The 17,875-nt window shown below is 30.2% G+C and overlaps 2 protein-coding genes across 3 annotated transcripts; one reads left to right on the top strand and one right to left on the bottom strand.

The window, feature by feature from the left end:
- Window positions 1-4,534: 4,534 nt before the first annotated feature.
- LOC108782190 (estradiol 17-beta-dehydrogenase 8) lies at window positions 4,535-6,891 on the bottom strand. Its single transcript, XM_018550396.1, has 4 exons — window positions 6,821-6,891; window positions 5,412-5,528; window positions 4,828-5,203; window positions 4,535-4,751 (listed from the first exon to the last, which is right to left on the bottom strand). The coding sequence occupies exons 1-4, from the start codon at window positions 6,858-6,860 to the stop codon at window positions 4,535-4,537; spliced, it is 750 nt and encodes a 249-aa protein (XP_018405898.1). The 5' UTR covers window positions 6,861-6,891.
- A 4,520-nt stretch (window positions 6,892-11,411) lies between these two features.
- Raf (serine/threonine kinase raf oncogene) lies at window positions 11,412-16,134 on the top strand. 2 transcript variants are annotated; one of them, XM_018550590.1, is made up of 3 exons: window positions 11,412-12,393; window positions 12,625-14,577; window positions 14,686-16,134. In XM_018550590.1, the coding sequence occupies exons 2-3, from the start codon at window positions 12,927-12,929 to the stop codon at window positions 15,435-15,437; spliced, it is 2,403 nt and encodes an 800-aa protein (XP_018406092.1). In that variant the 5' UTR covers window positions 11,412-12,393; window positions 12,625-12,926; the 3' UTR covers window positions 15,438-16,134. The 2 variants fall into 2 exon arrangements, with proteins under 2 accessions (XP_018406092.1, XP_018406091.1); XM_018550589.1 differs by having other exon boundaries at window positions 12,625-16,134.
- The last annotated feature ends 1,741 nt before the right edge of the window (window positions 16,135-17,875 follow it).

The raw sequence follows: 17,875 nt of genomic DNA, 5'->3' as shown, positions 1-17,875 counted from the left end.
AATAACTACTTTTGGCTTGTAGCCTTATTTTCATTAGTTAATTAATAATATATAATACAACAAACACATAAACAATTTAATTTGCAGTTTAACAATTTTAATAATTTTCGCAAAATAGTTTTCTACTAAATATATCTCATAAAGAATAATCTATGAGATATTTTTATTTTATTTTATTTTTATTTGATTTGTATTGTTTTTAATTTGTAATGCTTATTAATTTAAAGTAAATTGTCTTTATTAAATGTCAACATTTGGCTCTTGGCCCTTCTTTTATTTTATATGATCTATGAGATATTTATAGATATAACAATAGAAAATAATGCATTATTTAGGTTTAATAGGTATTTTATCTTCTTAACAGAGTACAATTTTAAGTTAGGTTTTAACAACGATCAAAGTAATCTATGCACCTATGGAAAAAAGGCATTTAATTGGTTTTTCTACCTGTTAAGTGTATTTTTGTTATGAGTAAAGTTAGAAATGGCAGATACATTATGTTCCGCATGTTTATTTCATAAATGTTCACAGAAAAGATGTATTCAGCGTGTACAGAAAATTTGAGCAAAATTCACTAGACCCACATAATCAGCGTTTAGGTAGATCTTTGAAATTGATGGTCAAGATCAGCGAAAAAATTTCTCTTCTTCTGGTAGTCGACTTTCTTGATTTGCTGACAGACAAAGCTCACAAAATATTTAACTTTGAGCAAATAAAATAGTGATTTTCTGTCAGGATGCTCGTGACATTGCAAGTAATATCATTAATTCGTAATAAACTTGCGTATTTATTTCGACATTTGGACGATGGAACTCTTATAGTCACGTCTGAACAAGGCTGCGTTATATTTGCATGTTCACTTCTAAATTGCCTATCAGAGAATTCTGATAACGCGATCTTTTTAAGATCATGATAATTTTCAAATGTTAATGTTGTTGCCCGCCCTCAGGAAGAAAGAGAAAAATTGAATATAAAAGAGATGATCGGCTACGTGCGTCTTCAGATGGATCCTTCTGTCCTGCTGGATGACCACGAATCAACTGTACGAGCCGTTTGTGATCCGACCAATGGTTCTGAAATGTTCTCGCGGTATTATAATGAAAATGATGGTGGGGCGAAGTCTCCCTGTGGAGTGAAAATCGAAAACCTTTAGACTGGTCGGTGCGCGCGAGACAGTGCGAGCTCATCGACACGTGCTCGCGTGCGTTCTAGTCATTTAACTTAGAAAGAGACTTTTCTTAGTCAATTTAGACTGATTTTGTGATTTTATCTTGAAGTAATTGAATAGCATAACTAACAGCTACTTTTTATGTATTTGAATCTTTGATAAAAATCGCCGTTATTGAAGAATCCACCACTAGAACTCATAATTTTACGGTCGAAAGACGTTCCTCATATGTGAAATTCAATTTAAATCTATTGTTAAAATGTTAAAGAAATCGATTAAAATTTTCTGTAATCATCGACAAAGCCATATATTTCATTTTTCATACATTCTCATATATAAAGATGGAACTCTTTTAAAACTATTTCGTCTTCATAAACTTTTGCTTGGAAAAAAACAAATCTGCATTAATATGAATTTTCTATATTCGAGAAATATACATGTGTATTAATGAAATTCCTGGAAATTGTGCGTCATTACTACAATTTAAAAGCATAAGAGCGTTGCACAACTATAATTCCGATCTCGCATGTAGTATTATCCAGTAAGAGCTAGTCTTTAGTTTGAAAAATTTATTTGATTAAAATCGTACTAGTTACTCATTTAGTTTCAATTAAAATTAGTACTGCATTATTATCAATTTTAATTAAAAATTTTAACGATAAAAGCTGTATCCTTTTGATGAAAAATTAGTAACATACATGCGTTGAAGTAACAGTTCCGTAATTTTATGTTTAGACGACAAAATGTAATATATTATTCAAAACACTTAGAAAAAGAAATAATTATATTTATTGATTTAATACCATTAACTGAAGATATTTTTAATTAAGAATTGATTTACGATAACTATTTCCCATCTATTTTAATTAGCAATAATAAAGTAGCTAGTACTAAAATAATCTATGAGGAACAAAATACAGTACGGGCCATGCTGTTTCCGATTATAAATTGCAAAACTTTCAGCATCGCTTCGCATGACTTCGTGTTGAATTAATGATGGACCCTAGAAGTTTCACCGTGAAATTTCATACTATTAGAGGATGTCTTCTCTTTCTCTCTTACTAATTCTTTGACGAACTATCATTGGTTGTTCAGTCATGCTGAAACATTTTTTTTCTCAGGACTCTTTGACGATGGTATGAGCATCACTCGTAATGTCGAAAAAAAAAATTTTTTTAGACATTAAAGTATTGCTGCGGTCTTTAGATCATACATATTAATCATTCATTTGCCGTAATAAGCAGTTTCCAAAAATAACTTTCTCACGTAATATCTTTGACAATTACAGAATACTTTCTCTCTCTATTCATAAATATTTCAATTTAGAAATATATATTACACATCAAGGTAGAAAACATGTAACATTATTTATGAAGAAGAGAAAATGGTTAATGGTCTACTGCGTTTTTTTATACAAATACTCATTGAAAAATAAAGAAATGAAAAACTACTATACGCAGTATCGCAATTTTAATGAACTATATAATTTGCTTATGCAAGCGATGCAATTTACAACCACGTCTTTAAAAAAAAAATTATTTATGCAATTTATTGTTTTATGTTTCATTCATAATCTTTGAAAAATACGTCACACTGTAAATATTTAATATTTCTAATACTACTTTTATTTTTTCAATTTTTAATTAACAGATATTCTTTTGTAAACAACTCATTTATTTATATATTTCATATATAAAAATATATATTTTCAATAATATGATATAATAATATATGACTTAAGTAATAAATTAATTAACTAATGAAAAGAAGGTCTACGAGCTAAAAGTAATTATTCAAACCGTTTAAATAAACATGAAAGACACAAACGTCGTTTCGACACTTATTGTGTCATTTTCAATGTGTAACAATATTTCAAAAATCTGATACGTATTCTCTCTAATATTGACGCAACATTTAACGCAGATTTAAACCAGATATTTTTTTAACAATCTTTTTATCTTTTCTCATATTAAAAATAACTTTGGCAATAATACTTGCAAAATATTAAAAAGATTGTTTAATCTGGTTAAATGTTGCGTTAATATTAGAGTATATATCAGATTTTTGAAATATTGTTGTTACATATTGAAAATAAGTGTCGAAAAGATGTTTGTTTTTTCATGTTTATTTTGTGTCTTTAATTTAGTAATAAACGGTTTGAATAACTACTTTTGGCTTGTAGCCTTATTTTCATTAGTTAATTAATAATATATAATACAACAAACACATAAACAATTTAATTTGCAGTTTAACAATTTTAATAATTTTCGCAAAATAGTTTTCTACTAAATATATCTCATAAAGAATAATCTATGAGATATTTTTATTTTATTTTATTTTTATTTGATTTGTATTGTTTTTAATTTGTAATGCTTATTAATTTAAAGTAAATTGTCTTTATTAAATGTCAACATTTGGCTCTTGGCCCTTCTTTTATTTTATATGATCTATGAGATATTTATAGATATAACAATAGAAAATAATGCATTATTTAGGTTTAATAGGTATTTTATCTTCTTAACAGAGTACAATTTTAAGTTAGGTTTTAACAACGATCAAAGTAATCTATGCACCTATGGAAAAAAGGCATTTAATTGGTTTTTCTACCTGTTAAGTGTATTTTTGAGAAATATATCACATTTATTATATATATTAATATATTATATTATATTGTATTAATATAATTATCAATTAATATACATTGTATTTCTTAAAAAAATATGTATATCAATACAGTATATATCTACTTTTTCCAGATTCCTTAAAATATCACAATGTATCATTTTTGTTTTATCTTTGTCCAACATTAACAAATGTAAAATGATACCATATGCACATTATTCATTTTACAGAATGCAGTCTTTACATGCATCTGCTTTATTGTTTCACCACGTTTTCAGTCGCATAATGTTTGTATTTTATTATACTTAATATAAGTACTTAATCAATATATATAAGTACATGATAGAGAAAAGATAACTTTCCTAAGTAAATGCGAGTCAGTCAAACGTAAAATAACAATCTCATACATCTTGAATCGTTTTTGTTTCAATATTTCGTTTAACGTGTCATAACATTTGTTAACATTTTATATTGTTTTCTCATTGTTTTAGAATTAATAATATAAGTTGAATATTAATGTAATTAAAAAATAACGGGAAAGCAATATAAAATGTTAGCAAACATTCAAATAATTAAAATAAAAGCGTGATTTGTTATTTTACATCTGGTTAATTTAATTTATCTAGGAAAATTCTTTAATAATATTTCTATAATAATCATATAAAATAATAACAAAATAATAATACAATAATATATTATTAAATGTCGAAAAATATAGATCTGTTCGTAATAAAAACATAAAACTTAATGCAATCCTCCAGTAACTTCAATAGATGCTCCGTTTACATAAGAACTCTTATCGGAAGCTAAAAATGTAATAACCTCTGCCACTTCTTGTGGCTTTCCCAATCTTTGCAATGGTATATTCTTTATAAATAAGTCTTTAACTTTATCAGGCACAGTCGTAGTCATAGGAGTGTCTATAAAACCAGGCAGTACTACGTTTACCCGAATACCAAATCTGTAGAAAATGCGATATATTTATCTTCAATAAGAAATATTTTATATAAAGTAATCGTGATATAACTGATACATACTGTCCGAACTCCATAGAAGCGCTCTTTGTCATAGCTACAACTCCAGCTTTTGATGCACTGTAGTTACTTTGTCCAATATTCCCATTTTTACCAACAATTGAACCGATATTGATAATCGAGGAATCTTTGGTTGTATTCGCTTCTATCATTGCTTTGACTGCAGTTTGCATAACTAGGAAAGTACCTTTTAAATTAACATTGATTACATCATCAAAATTATTGTCACTAAGTTTGACTAAAAAGTTATCTCGTGTAATGCCTGCTGAATTAACAATGACAGTAGGTGGTCTTGAAAATTGCTTTAAGACATGTTCGAATGCTGTCTCTATGCTGTTCCGATCAGTAACTTGAACATCCAATGCAGTATGTCCAGTACCTGTAACATTGTAAGCGTATTTTAATAAATATATTAAAATAACTAATAATAATAGTTACAGAGTAAAATAGAATTGTTGGATTAAAATAAAATAGATATATGTAATTTTATAGGTAATTAAAATTGACATATACCAAGATATATATAAGTTTTGTACATTGGTTCCAATCTTAAATAAAAAAAAATTAATTAATAGAATTATATAGACCTTCCAAAGTGGCTACAGTTTCCGTAGCAGCTTTAATATTATGATCGGTTGCGACAACGGTAGCACCTTCTCGAGCAAAAACTCGACATACCTCTCTTCCGATACCGCTTCCAGCACCTGTAACGTAATTGAGAAAGTCAAAATATTATGTTATACAATAGATTTCAAGATTACATTTTATGTGTGGATACTTTACATGCTTTGTATTATTTATGTGATATAAACTTAAGTTTTTCATATAAACAATAATGTAAATGTAAGAAAAGAACAATAAAATGTTAACATTAAATTTTAGTATTATTATTATTACCAAAAGATATTTACGACATTTAAAATTAAAAATTGGATACCTACAAAAAATTGCAAAATATTAAATATGAATATGTATAAGTAATATTTTTATGATTCTTTTAATTATTAAAATTAATATATTAAACCGACTTTATATTTGTGTATCGAGAAATTTTAAGATATTTTAGCTACAAAAAAGTCAATTTAATATTTCACATATATTTCATTCAGTAGTATATGTGTTATATTGTATGTAATATATGCTGTGCAAATACCGATCGAGCAATATCTATATAAGAAGAAAATTATTTCGTGTAAAAAGTTGAAAAATTTGTACAGAGACATCAATTATGTTACGATTACAATTAGATTTCCCGCGTTATTTCATAGCGCAGATACATGACGCACGCTTTATCTCTTGTTTTTCATCATCGGTACAACAGATTCTCTCTAACCTTTAAATATGTACGTCTTTTCTTATTGTTAGTCCTTTAGCTCTTATTATTAATCTTAAATAGAACAGTGAGTGATATTTTCTATTTTTTAAATCTTTGTTTCTATACACTTTTAAATATGATATAAGCGAAAGATTGCAATTTTATTGATATGTAAACACACACGCACGCACGCGCACACACACACACACACACACACACACACACACACACACGCACGCACGCACGCGCGCACACACACACACACACACACACACACACACACACACACACACACACATATATATACCTATATATATATACATATATATATACACACATCTTTTTTTAAACAAGTTTTATCATTATCAGTACGTAAACGCTCAAGCTTGAAAAATACTTACACCAAATCTGCTGAGTAATAATTGTTAAATGCTACAATTAACTAAATCTTTATGATATAATTAAAATAATGTTATATATAAACACAGAATAATTAGAGAAAAAAACAATAGAATCTAAAATTATAATTTGTTGTTCTAAAATTGTGTTATGAATTTATTAATTTGTCAATCTAACTTAATTATGAGCTATATAAAGAACTTTTACTTAAGTTTCAATGAAGTATGAAAAAAAGAAATTTTAATTAAACTTCAACCCAGTAACAAAAAGAACTTCACGAACCGGTAACAAACGCCAGTTTTCCAGCTACGAGCTTCGACATATTTGTAGATATAATTGAAAGATCTCGTCGTCTCGTGTAGACAAGGTGCTAATCAACACTGGTCATAAATGTGTTATAAAATGGCCACCGTTCCTTTCAGAGGAGCCGATTGCCGATTCAGTTTTATTCAAAGCATTGAAAAGATATTCAATGCTGAATATATTTATATATAGTGAATAACCAGCAAACGCAGATATTCGGTCATATTTATTTATAAACCATTTAAATTCTTTAATTCCATCGGAGTATCAGTATTCGATCAGATTCAGCATTCGTTGCATATAATATAATAGCAACTGAACTTATACGATTTTTTTTTACAATAATTAATAACGGTTTCTGTGAGTTTCTACATATTTCGTTCTGTAGCTTCAATGTGCATCGCTTGTAATTAAGCGCAGTCTTGCCAATATGTTGGGTGCGATCCACTTATTAAAGTTAAATTCGCAACGCTCTCGTGTATCATTTCATCCTCGTTTAACATTTGATGACAAGAAGGATGAAATGATAGTAATTAATGATACAAACGTTGTGAATATTAAGTAGAACATTCGTTTAGCTGAACTTCTTGCATGGTTCATTGCTTTTTTTCCCTCCAAGTGGAGAGAAAAGAAAGAAAGATGAACTGTAGGCCTGTTCTTTTTCTCTGCACTGTGCCCACAGTGCAATAAGTTGAAGTGAAACAGATATACGTTTGTTTCACTTCAACTTATTGCACTGTCTGAACTGGTGCAGACAGTGCAGGCAAAAAGAACAAGCCTTGTGCAAAACTTTTAGTTAAAAAGAACAGACTCCTTTTCTTAAGCCTGCGTCTACGATGTTAAAAATCAGTCCGAATAAATCTCGGATAAAAAAAGAGTTGACCAATTGCATAGAATCATGTGATTGAATAATTATTATTTATATAGAAATATGTGACATTTAAAAAAATTTTGAAAAATAATCTGTAATAATATTTGGACTTTGATATCAATATAAAAAAGTTACATTCGCGCACGTAAACATTCGTGTTCACATGGGTTTTCGAACGAATAATGCACTCGTCATAACTCGCGTAGAAATAATAAAACACAATACTTCCTTAGAAACCAAATTTTAATAAGAGAAGTGGCAATAGCTGCGTTCAGCAGAGAAAGCAGCTTTGCAACTGTTGCAAAATTCTTTAATATGATTGGTCTTGCCTTTACTTCCTCATTAGATCTATATGTATAAGCCAATCATATTCAAAAATTTTACAACAGTTGCAAAGCTGCTTTTTCTGCTGAACGCAGCCAATATATGTATAAATCTGTAAAGACCATCAGTACAAAAATTTTAATCATATCATAAGGCTGTAAGCAAATCGACCAATCACAAGCTGCGTTCGGTAATAGCAAATCTAAGGTGTCGGAGTGCTCTTATATTATAGCATATGTCACGTGCACTATAGAAAAAGAGCACTCCGATGCCTCAGATTTGCATTGCTGAACGCAGCTACAGTCGACCGTTTTAAAATGTGAGATCGTAATTTTGATTGAGATTGGTCAACTTGCTTGAGACCTTACGATTACAACTAAATTTTTTTACGTCTTAGAGGATTATTTATATTGTATGCTTTCCTTTTAGATGACACACTCGACACAAACGTCATTCTATCCTTCTTAACATTCAACGAATGATAAAGATAGAACGATGTATCCACCACTCTTTACCGCCATTATGCGCAACGACTCACATTTGTATATTTTCACCATGGGTAAAACTTTGATGGAAGAAACCAATAACAGCGAGCGTTCGTTTCATTGTTGAGAATGCGCCAATTGGGTACGTATCGTATCGTCAGTCATACGTCGAGACGTGCATGCACATCGCACGAAGCGCATCATATAAGGGTCAGCGCACAATGGAGGAACAGATATTAGATATTAAAATATTAACCTATCAGAATCGTGTATTCCGGTGTAACTGGTATCTGATACTTTAGTCCTTAACTTTAGTCTTTACGCATGCGTACAACTGAATATATTGCAAGATACTGTGGTCTTGTGGAGTATATCGTTGCTCTGTAGTTCTGACTTCTGAGGAGTTTATTCCAATTTTTATTCCTCATTTTTCCATATTCTCCTAATATTGAAATAATATCTATAAAATGGAAGCGTTTTGGTAAGAATATGATATTTTGCTTTGTATTCTTTAATTATAGAAATTGAACAAAAGAAATCAAATGTATTAGGAAATCTGATTAAAAATACTTGGTTTTACTCTCGTAGCTTACATTTTGACAAAAACATGCATAATCGTTATAATGTTTTGTGTAGAATAAGAATTTTGAAAAGGTCACGTTAGTCACGTAAAATCATAAAAATTGTAATGTGTTGAAGGTGATACTCTCTTTTAGGTTAAAAAATCTCACATTCACAAATGTATAAGACGAGCTCTGCAGCTACATGAATGTATATAACACTGTGGTTGCTTTCCTTTTAGAAAACAATCTACACAAATGTTGTTTTATTCTCCTATTCAATGAAATAACAAATATAAAACGACATTTGTGTCAACTGTCTCTTAAAAGAAAAGCATATCTCATAATAAAATAGATTTCCTGCTACATTAATTAAACATCTTTTTAATTAATGTGTCATCTATTTTTTCTGTTTAACTTCTGTTATATGCATAAAAAAAGCTATCTATTGAGCATATGTTTAGAAAATCTGTAATAAGATTAAATCTGATATTTACTCTGAAATTTATTTTATGATATTATTGTATAATATAAGTTTATATGAAATAATATGGACTTTAAGGTATATGATATACAAAATTGTTCTGTTACATGATAGTTCTACAATAAAATCAAGAAGACATTATATAATCGATCAAAAATTCAAAATAGTTTAATAAGGTGTATTTAAAGTAAATTGTTGAACATTATTATAAAATGTCCCTTGGAATGATGCATCAACTAAGCTGTATATAGAATTCTAGATCAGTAAGTATAAATTTTGGATCCTGCGAATAAGAGAAATAAGAGTATGCATGTATATGTTTGTATCCATATTTTAGAAAAAAGAAAAGATCTGAGCTGTATCTACTAAAAAATTAAGAACAGAAACTCAATGATGATAAGATGAATTATCATTGTTATCTGCCTCTATCTGTAATATTGAATCTAATTTTTGTGAATCACTAATCTATTTGGACATTGAACAAGAAATAAACATTTGCAAAATCTTGTGATAAAAAACAAATTGTTTTTTATTCACAGCTGAATATTATCTATTTCTAAAAGAAAATATATGAAATTGAAACATAGTACATTACATGTTATTGTTATTTATTTATTTTTTTTTTTTAAATGAATTGATGATATGTTTTTTTATTAATAATGGCAACACACAGTTATATTTTTGGGTAACAATAAGTCAGTAACAAATGTAATAGTTTTATCTACTTTTACCTTTTTTTTACTTTGAATGATATATCTATAAACAGAATATGCATTATGAGTTTAAAAAAAAAGGAGTATTATGTTTGATTTTTATATAACTAACCATGCTGTTGTAGATCTTGTGTTAGCGACTCAATCAGATATCGCTCTAAAAAAAAAAGATAAAAATTTGATGGAAAAGTAATTTGATCCCTTTTGAATAACAAAATTAGTGAACTGATCAATTTTGGTCTTTTTTAAAATTGAGTATTTCTTTTTCAGGTAGATCTTTGTAAATAGAAATCAACATGATCTGTTTGTCTAAATATTGAATAATGGAATTACGTTTTATTGATGGATTGAATCGAATATAGCTTAAATTTTCTCTCTGGTTGAGTAAAAAACTGCTTTATCAAAAGGTAGGAAGAGCTTTATATGTTGAACTTAATTATTGATTAATTAGAAATTAATCTGTTATATATATATGTATATATAATTGTACACACACACACACACACACACACACACACACACACACACACATCTGTTAGAAGTGATCCTTAAATTACTATTCAAATTGTATATCTTTTTTGTTTTAGGGTAAGACTGATCAAGTGATGTTTGTTTTCTGACATCTTTGAAGGCATTCTTTTAATAAACATTAGCAAAAGTTCTGTGACTATTGGTCGCGTGAAAAGAAAATTTGAAACATTTTCCAAATTCCTGTCTTTTGATTATTTGAATTAATTCACTGTCCGAAAGATTTCCAACATTATGTAGCGCTTTAATTAAATTTTTCTCGAATTCAGTATACAAAGAAGATGGTCTGTTTAAAATTTCTTTCTGAATGTTTCTGGATTACTTATGACAGCACTTGAATCATTTGTATATTATATCGGGTTATCGAATAAATTTTGAAGAACTCGAGATTTTAAATATCTTACTAATTTTTAATAATAAATTAGAAATATAAAAATTACTAGTCAGCATATCAACAATGAATATAAGAGTAGTTATTGACAAAATATAAAATTGTAGTAAATGAATAAGTAGCAATTATGAAATTGTTATATATATATATATGTTTATACATACATATATATATGTGTATATATATTAGCAAGTATTGATTTTGCCCAGGTATGCTGTCCCTGGTTCTTGAGCGTTCTCCAATTGTCAGCCCTGGTACATGTGACGGGGCGGGAGAATTTACGTAGGTTGTCCAGCCAATAAGAGATCGACTTTCCATTGTCACGGTGATAGTGCCGTAAGCTTCTGACGTCAAAGCGTACTTATAGTGACGTCAGACAACACGCTATGTGAACGGGCAAGTGTGTTTACAGAAAAATTGAACTTGAACCTGTTCGTGAACTTGAATTTGTAGTGCAGTTCAGTGCTGAGATTATTGCTGATCGAATGAGTATTCGGTTAATCGGCACTGGCAACGCAATACTGCTCCGTCTCTTTCAAGTGTAGCCGATATTCGAAAGCTATGAAACGATGTGACGACGTAACGAGGTCTAAATTTAAATGTTTCATCGAGCGGATACGCGTCAAGATTCGCAGCGAAGCGTTATACCTGCGAAAGGACGATAGTTGAGGTTGTGCCGAGAACTAATCACAGAATACGTGAATTTTTACGCGTTTTACTAAGCTCGTTCCAGAATTACTTCATCGTACGAATGGAGCCATGTATTATCCGATCGATCGGGATGGTTAATGTTCACGGTCGGAAGTTTTCACGATTCTGGCGATTTTCGAGTGATTACTGCATTTTAACTAATTCTCGGTGTGTTAATCGTAATATTTTGAACAACGGTAGTGGAAAAGGACGAAAGGGAGAGGGTGGAAAGAAAGGGCAATGGCGAGAGGGAGAAGTATGGGCACGTGAAGAGGTCAAGGTGACAGGAGGGGGAATCATTGCGAAGGTCACGAACAGCACCGGCGCGGCGCGGCGCACCACTGACCTTTAAAAGCTGCGTATCGTTTGTTCCTGCTACAGTTCAGTTTTGGAGCTTTTAGAAATCAGACTGAGCTTTTACATCACACGCGCGCGATCCACTTAAACGCATGACTGTCGAGAACAGAAGATTACATCGCTGACGGATTTTCAGCGATAGATAAGGAGTAAGGAAATAAATGAAAGATACAGGAGTGTGTATACATGTTTGTGTTTTATTTTATTTTATTTGTTATTTTTACATATTTTATATATAAATTCATAATATAGAGGAGTGAGAGGGGGGGGGGAGATTGTATGATATGATGATTGCAAAAGAATAAAGTCAAACTGATAGATAATAGATATTTTGGTCAATAAGAAAATGTAATATGCTGCATGTTGTTATATGATTGCAGGAATTTGCACACAACAGGTGCAAGATACAACAACAAATATAGCAAAAAGAGTGACGATGTATGTGTGACAAGATAACTGTATAGCAAAGAGTATAGTACGAGCAAAGAAGAAGAAAAGAGAAAAAGGAAATCAAAAAATTAATAAAGGAACAGTGAGCAAAATAGAGGGATTTAGAGCTCTCTTAAGAGGAGTGTGTAGGTGCTTCCAAGATAATGACAATGAAGATAAACAACCTTTTTCAAATGAAAAGATACAACGGAAAGTTACGATTTGCGAACCTCCTAGAAAGTTTCGACGGCGTATGCCAAGAAAGGCCTGGTATGCTAAGCAGCTTAAGATGGCTTATGAGCGGAGAATGCAGATGATGGAGTCTGATGAATTCTACAGTTTAGAAATTGAAGAATCAACAGTACCATTGACAGCAGCAAATATGATGATAGAGTCCAATAAATTTGACAATTTAGAGATAGCAATCCCATCAACATCAACAACGAGCTATCCACTGTCACGATCTACGATGTTACACAGAGAGCTTCAGGGTGCTATCCAAAATGAAGATAGAATGAACGAGCGCAATGGATACGACGACAATCAAAAGATTGTAGAATCAATTCCATCAACATCAAGTGCAATCCATTCGGATTCGTATCAATCTCTCATTCAAGAGAAAAAGACATTAAAATTTGAAATAGATAACATAGCAAAAGTTATGACATGTTGTAAAACTGCTGTCAATCGCTGGCTATCTGTTTTAGATGAAGAATTTCCTGAGAAAGAGTATCTACAGGAATATGAGGAAGGAGCTGATAAACTACATGAATTACAGTGTATAGAGATAGAACTTGAAAGTAAACAGGAAAAAATAGAGGAATTGGAGAAATTGAGAAAAAAAGCTGAAGACGCTAAGAAGAAGAAAAAGATTTCTATACTAATGATACACCTCCCAAATAGTCAATATACCACTATAGAGGTAAAGGAAGGACTTACTTTAAGGAATGCAGTGTCCAAAGCTATGGAACGTCGGCAATTGATTTTGGATGACTGTGCAGCTTATATTAAGCAACGTATGACATATTTTATCTCTTGGGATACAGACATATCAACTTTGCCATGTAAGGAAGTGTTTGTGGAATATCTGGAAACATTTCCTGTTCCAGTTTTTTGGACTCATAATTTTGCAGGTACCAAAGTTGTGTTTGGTTACTGTTACGTTTGTGGAAAGAGTGTTCTTTATGGATTTATCTGCAAAGCATGTAATAGAAAATTTCATACAAAATGTGTAAGTTATGCGTCTCTACTCTGTGAACATATACGAAGACGAACAGCTTATTATGAAAGATTATTGGCTAATAATCCAACTACAGGAATTATTCAAATTCCACCAGTACCCGTACCGAGTATTAGTTCAAGGAGACGAATTAAAAAACCTGTTCAGGTCACTGAACCAGCCACAATTGATAAGACCACTCAAGTTACTACAAGAACAAAATTTTTACGATATCCTAGAAGAAACAAAAGACATCAAAAATCGAAGGACCAAGATGATTCATGTGCTGATGATACAGAATCTGAAGATAGTATTTTCAGTCAAGATTCAATAAGAGATTTTAAAGTTGTAGCGGAAGAAGTCACATATGAAGACGATGACGAAAAAGGAAAGGGAACTTACGGAACTGTTTATAAAGCTGATTGGTATGGACCTGTAGCCGTGAAAAGACTTAATATTGAAGTTCCTACAGAACTAGAAATAGAAATGTTTAAAAATGAAGTGAACGTTTTACGTAAAATTCGGCATATGCATGTGTTGTCATTTATGGGTTGTATTGTTAAACCTTATTTAGCAATTATTACGCAATGGTGTGAAGGAAACTCTTTGTATCATCGTCTGCATGTCGCGGAGGACGAATTAGAAATGATTACAATTGTGATAATTCTTAAACAAATTTCAGAAGGTATGGACTATTTACATGCCCGAAATATTCATCATCGGGATTTAAAAAGTAAGAATATTTTTTTTCATAATGGACTTCACGTGAAGATTGGTGATTTTGGACTTGCAGTAATGAAGAGCCGACAACCGAAGAATAATAGAAGGGATGAACTGGACGAAAAGGACGAAAAGGATGAAAGAGACGAAAATGATGAAAACGATGAAAAGGATGAAGAGATTGAAAGGGGTAAAAAGAATAAAAAAGTAGGAACTGATGACAAAATTAAAAAGACTAAAAGGACTACTACAAAAACTAAAAAAGAGTTAGAAGAGGAGCTAGAGAACCAACTAGCTGGCTCTGTTCGTTGGATGGCTCCAGAAGTTTTAAGGTTTAAGGAAGACTATCCATATAGTTTTCAATCTGATGTGTATGCATTTGGTATAGTAATGTATGAATTATTTGCTCGTGATTTACCATATGGTTATAAAACCGACAAACTATTTATTTTATATAATGTAGGACGTGGTGGTTTAAAACCCGATGACAAAAAAATACGTGTTGATACACCCAAAAAACTCGTAAATCTTTACAATCAATGTATCGAGTTCGAGAAAGAGAAGCGACCATTGTTTCCCTATATTTTAAGGCAAGTGTATCATGTTTTCAAAACTACACCGAAAATAAGAAGAACGACTTCTTTACCGTTAAAGACTGACGTGTTAGCAGATACCTATATTGAACGAGCTGACGATGTTCAAGATTTTCTCACATCTGACGCTGACGATTACGATGACGATAAAGCTGACATCGACGCTAACATTAATGCAAATGTAAGCGTTAGCAATAGTGCTAGTGTTATAGATGTTTTTGCTGACTTTTAAAATTGATAACAAATAGTGGACTAGCTAAAATTGGAACAAGAATAGCTTTCTTAAATAATGTATTTATAATGAATAACAAAAATATAGGATTCAGATGTAATGAGTAGTGCACATGCATTAAGCTTTTCCCTCTGTAAATCTCGTTCTCTCCAGCGATTGGTTTCTCGGTCAGTCGTTAGGAGAAAGTGAGAAGTTCATCACACAGGTGTAGTTTGAACTCTGTATCAAAAAAGGACAGCATTTTTGCTTCATTTGTGCAAGTCTTGCTGCGCCTTCAGCGATTGGCCAAGTCGTTGATAGAAGAAAGGGAGAAGTCTAGTGCAGTTCAATCTCACTATCTCAGAGTAAGAAAGAGAAGGTAAGCCTATCGAAGATTCCTTTCTCTTTCTAAAGTAAGTAAAGCACATGTGATCGAAGTCTGTTCTTATTACGGGTCTAGCAACATATAAGTTTGTTATTCTATTTCTTTTAGAAGTTTAAAAAAAGAGTAATCTTTGTAAAAAAGCAATGTATATGTGTATATATGTGATGTAACGTATATTGTATAAGCTTTACGAACCGGGATCTGGATCGAACTGCGTCTTAAACTAATTACCATTAATCAGATCCAGTCAACATAATAAAAAATAAATACGTATGATAAGTGTTATAACTCTTATACACAGGACGCGGAAATGTTTGTCGTGCGACAGGATCGAAATGATTTTTTTATATCTATTTTGTTTTATCTCAATTACGTGCTCACTTTTATTCTTCTTTCATATCTTAAGGTGCTGTAATATATGTTCATTGTCAAGCAGAACAGTTTGATCTGAATATGATAGTACAACGATTAGTTTTTAGCTGCTACTCTGTTCTGCTTTTCGAATATAATATGGCCTAAGACAATTGTATTCAACGTGAGTAGCAAGCATATTATGCTTTATTAAATATATTAGAATATATTGATTAAAATTTAATAAGATTAATTATACGAATTTCGAAAAATTTTTTAATAAAATTTTTATCATAAAACCTTGCGTCTCTAAATTTAACTCATTAAAATCTCTCACCACCGCTTTAAACTTAAGTTTTAAAGTTTATTACTTAAAAAATATGACGAGACACAAAAAAGTAGACATTTAAATATATGTGTACAAACTTTTATAACGTGTCTATTTATGTTTGATTGTTAAATAATATTTTACACAAAATATGCGTTTTTTTCTAGCTTACAATGTCATTCGTGAATCTTTATAATGTAAAAACTTTTAGTGCTGTTACAGTACGCGAAATGACACGAATTTGGAATCGGTCTAGAGAGAATATAACTGTTAGTTAACATCAGAAAATTGTCCGTTATGTCGTATTTTAAATATCTCTCATTCCATTAAAAAAACATAAAAAATATATATAAAAAAAGAATTAAAAAAATATATTTTTATATATATATGTATATACGCGCAAAAAAAAAAGATAAAAAGTGAGAAATATATTTATTTATGTACGTGTATACACAAAGAACAAACTATATATCTAGGAAAAAATGGAATAAGACGGACCACGGACGGAGTAAAATGATTCAGTTGCTAGATCTCGCATTTTAGTAGCTTTTTTTTTTCTTAGAAAGTTACCTTACCTTCTCTTATTTATGTATATGTATGTATGTATTTATCTATATGTATGTATATATACACATATATGTAAGGAAAAAGTAAAATATTCAGTATCATTTTTATAATTAATGTGAAATCATTTCTCTACAGCGATATGTGTAAGAAAAAAATAAAATTTATTATTCTATATTATATATTTATGTATAATAAGTGCGAAATTATTTCTTTACAGCAATTCTATCCTCGACAATCCTTACGCTTTGTCTAATTTCTTTCATAGGACAGAAATTTAATTATTAAAAATACACTCGTGCCAAATATCACGCATCATCGATTTGCATAATATCATTATTATACATATAATGTCTTAACACATAAATATAGGTATTTATAGAAATACATACGTACATATACATTCATATACAAATGAGAAATGCATATATATTTCGATGCATACATTTATGTGTTAAAGCATTAATAATCTAAAGAAGTGTTTACGTCAAGTGACGCAAAAATGTCACCAAGACGTATTTTAGTATACATAAAACGTGTCATATTTTAAATCTATGTAATTTAAATAATTTAAATGCATGTTTTTTTCTTTTAGCTGTAATAGGAACTAAAAATATTAGCAAAAATTAGTTAAAAAAGTCAATATCAACAACTAAAATATGAGCAAAAGTTTTTGTTATAAATACGCTCTGAAATAAAAAAACAAAGCAAATAATTAGCTTATAATGATTTTATGTAACAAAATGACCATATTTTTTTGTAGTTTTAAATAACTTAAACGATGAACTTTTGTACTATATAATGAACTTTTTTGTTAGTATGTATATAACA

This window comes from Cyphomyrmex costatus, unplaced genomic scaffold, assembly GCF_001594065.2.
Source record: "Cyphomyrmex costatus isolate MS0001 unplaced genomic scaffold, Ccosl1.0 scaffold123, whole genome shotgun sequence".
NCBI lineage: Eukaryota > Metazoa > Arthropoda > Insecta > Hymenoptera > Formicidae > Cyphomyrmex > Cyphomyrmex costatus.
Note: the sequence above shows the minus strand (reverse complement) of the source record. Positions and strands in the feature narration are given on the sequence as shown.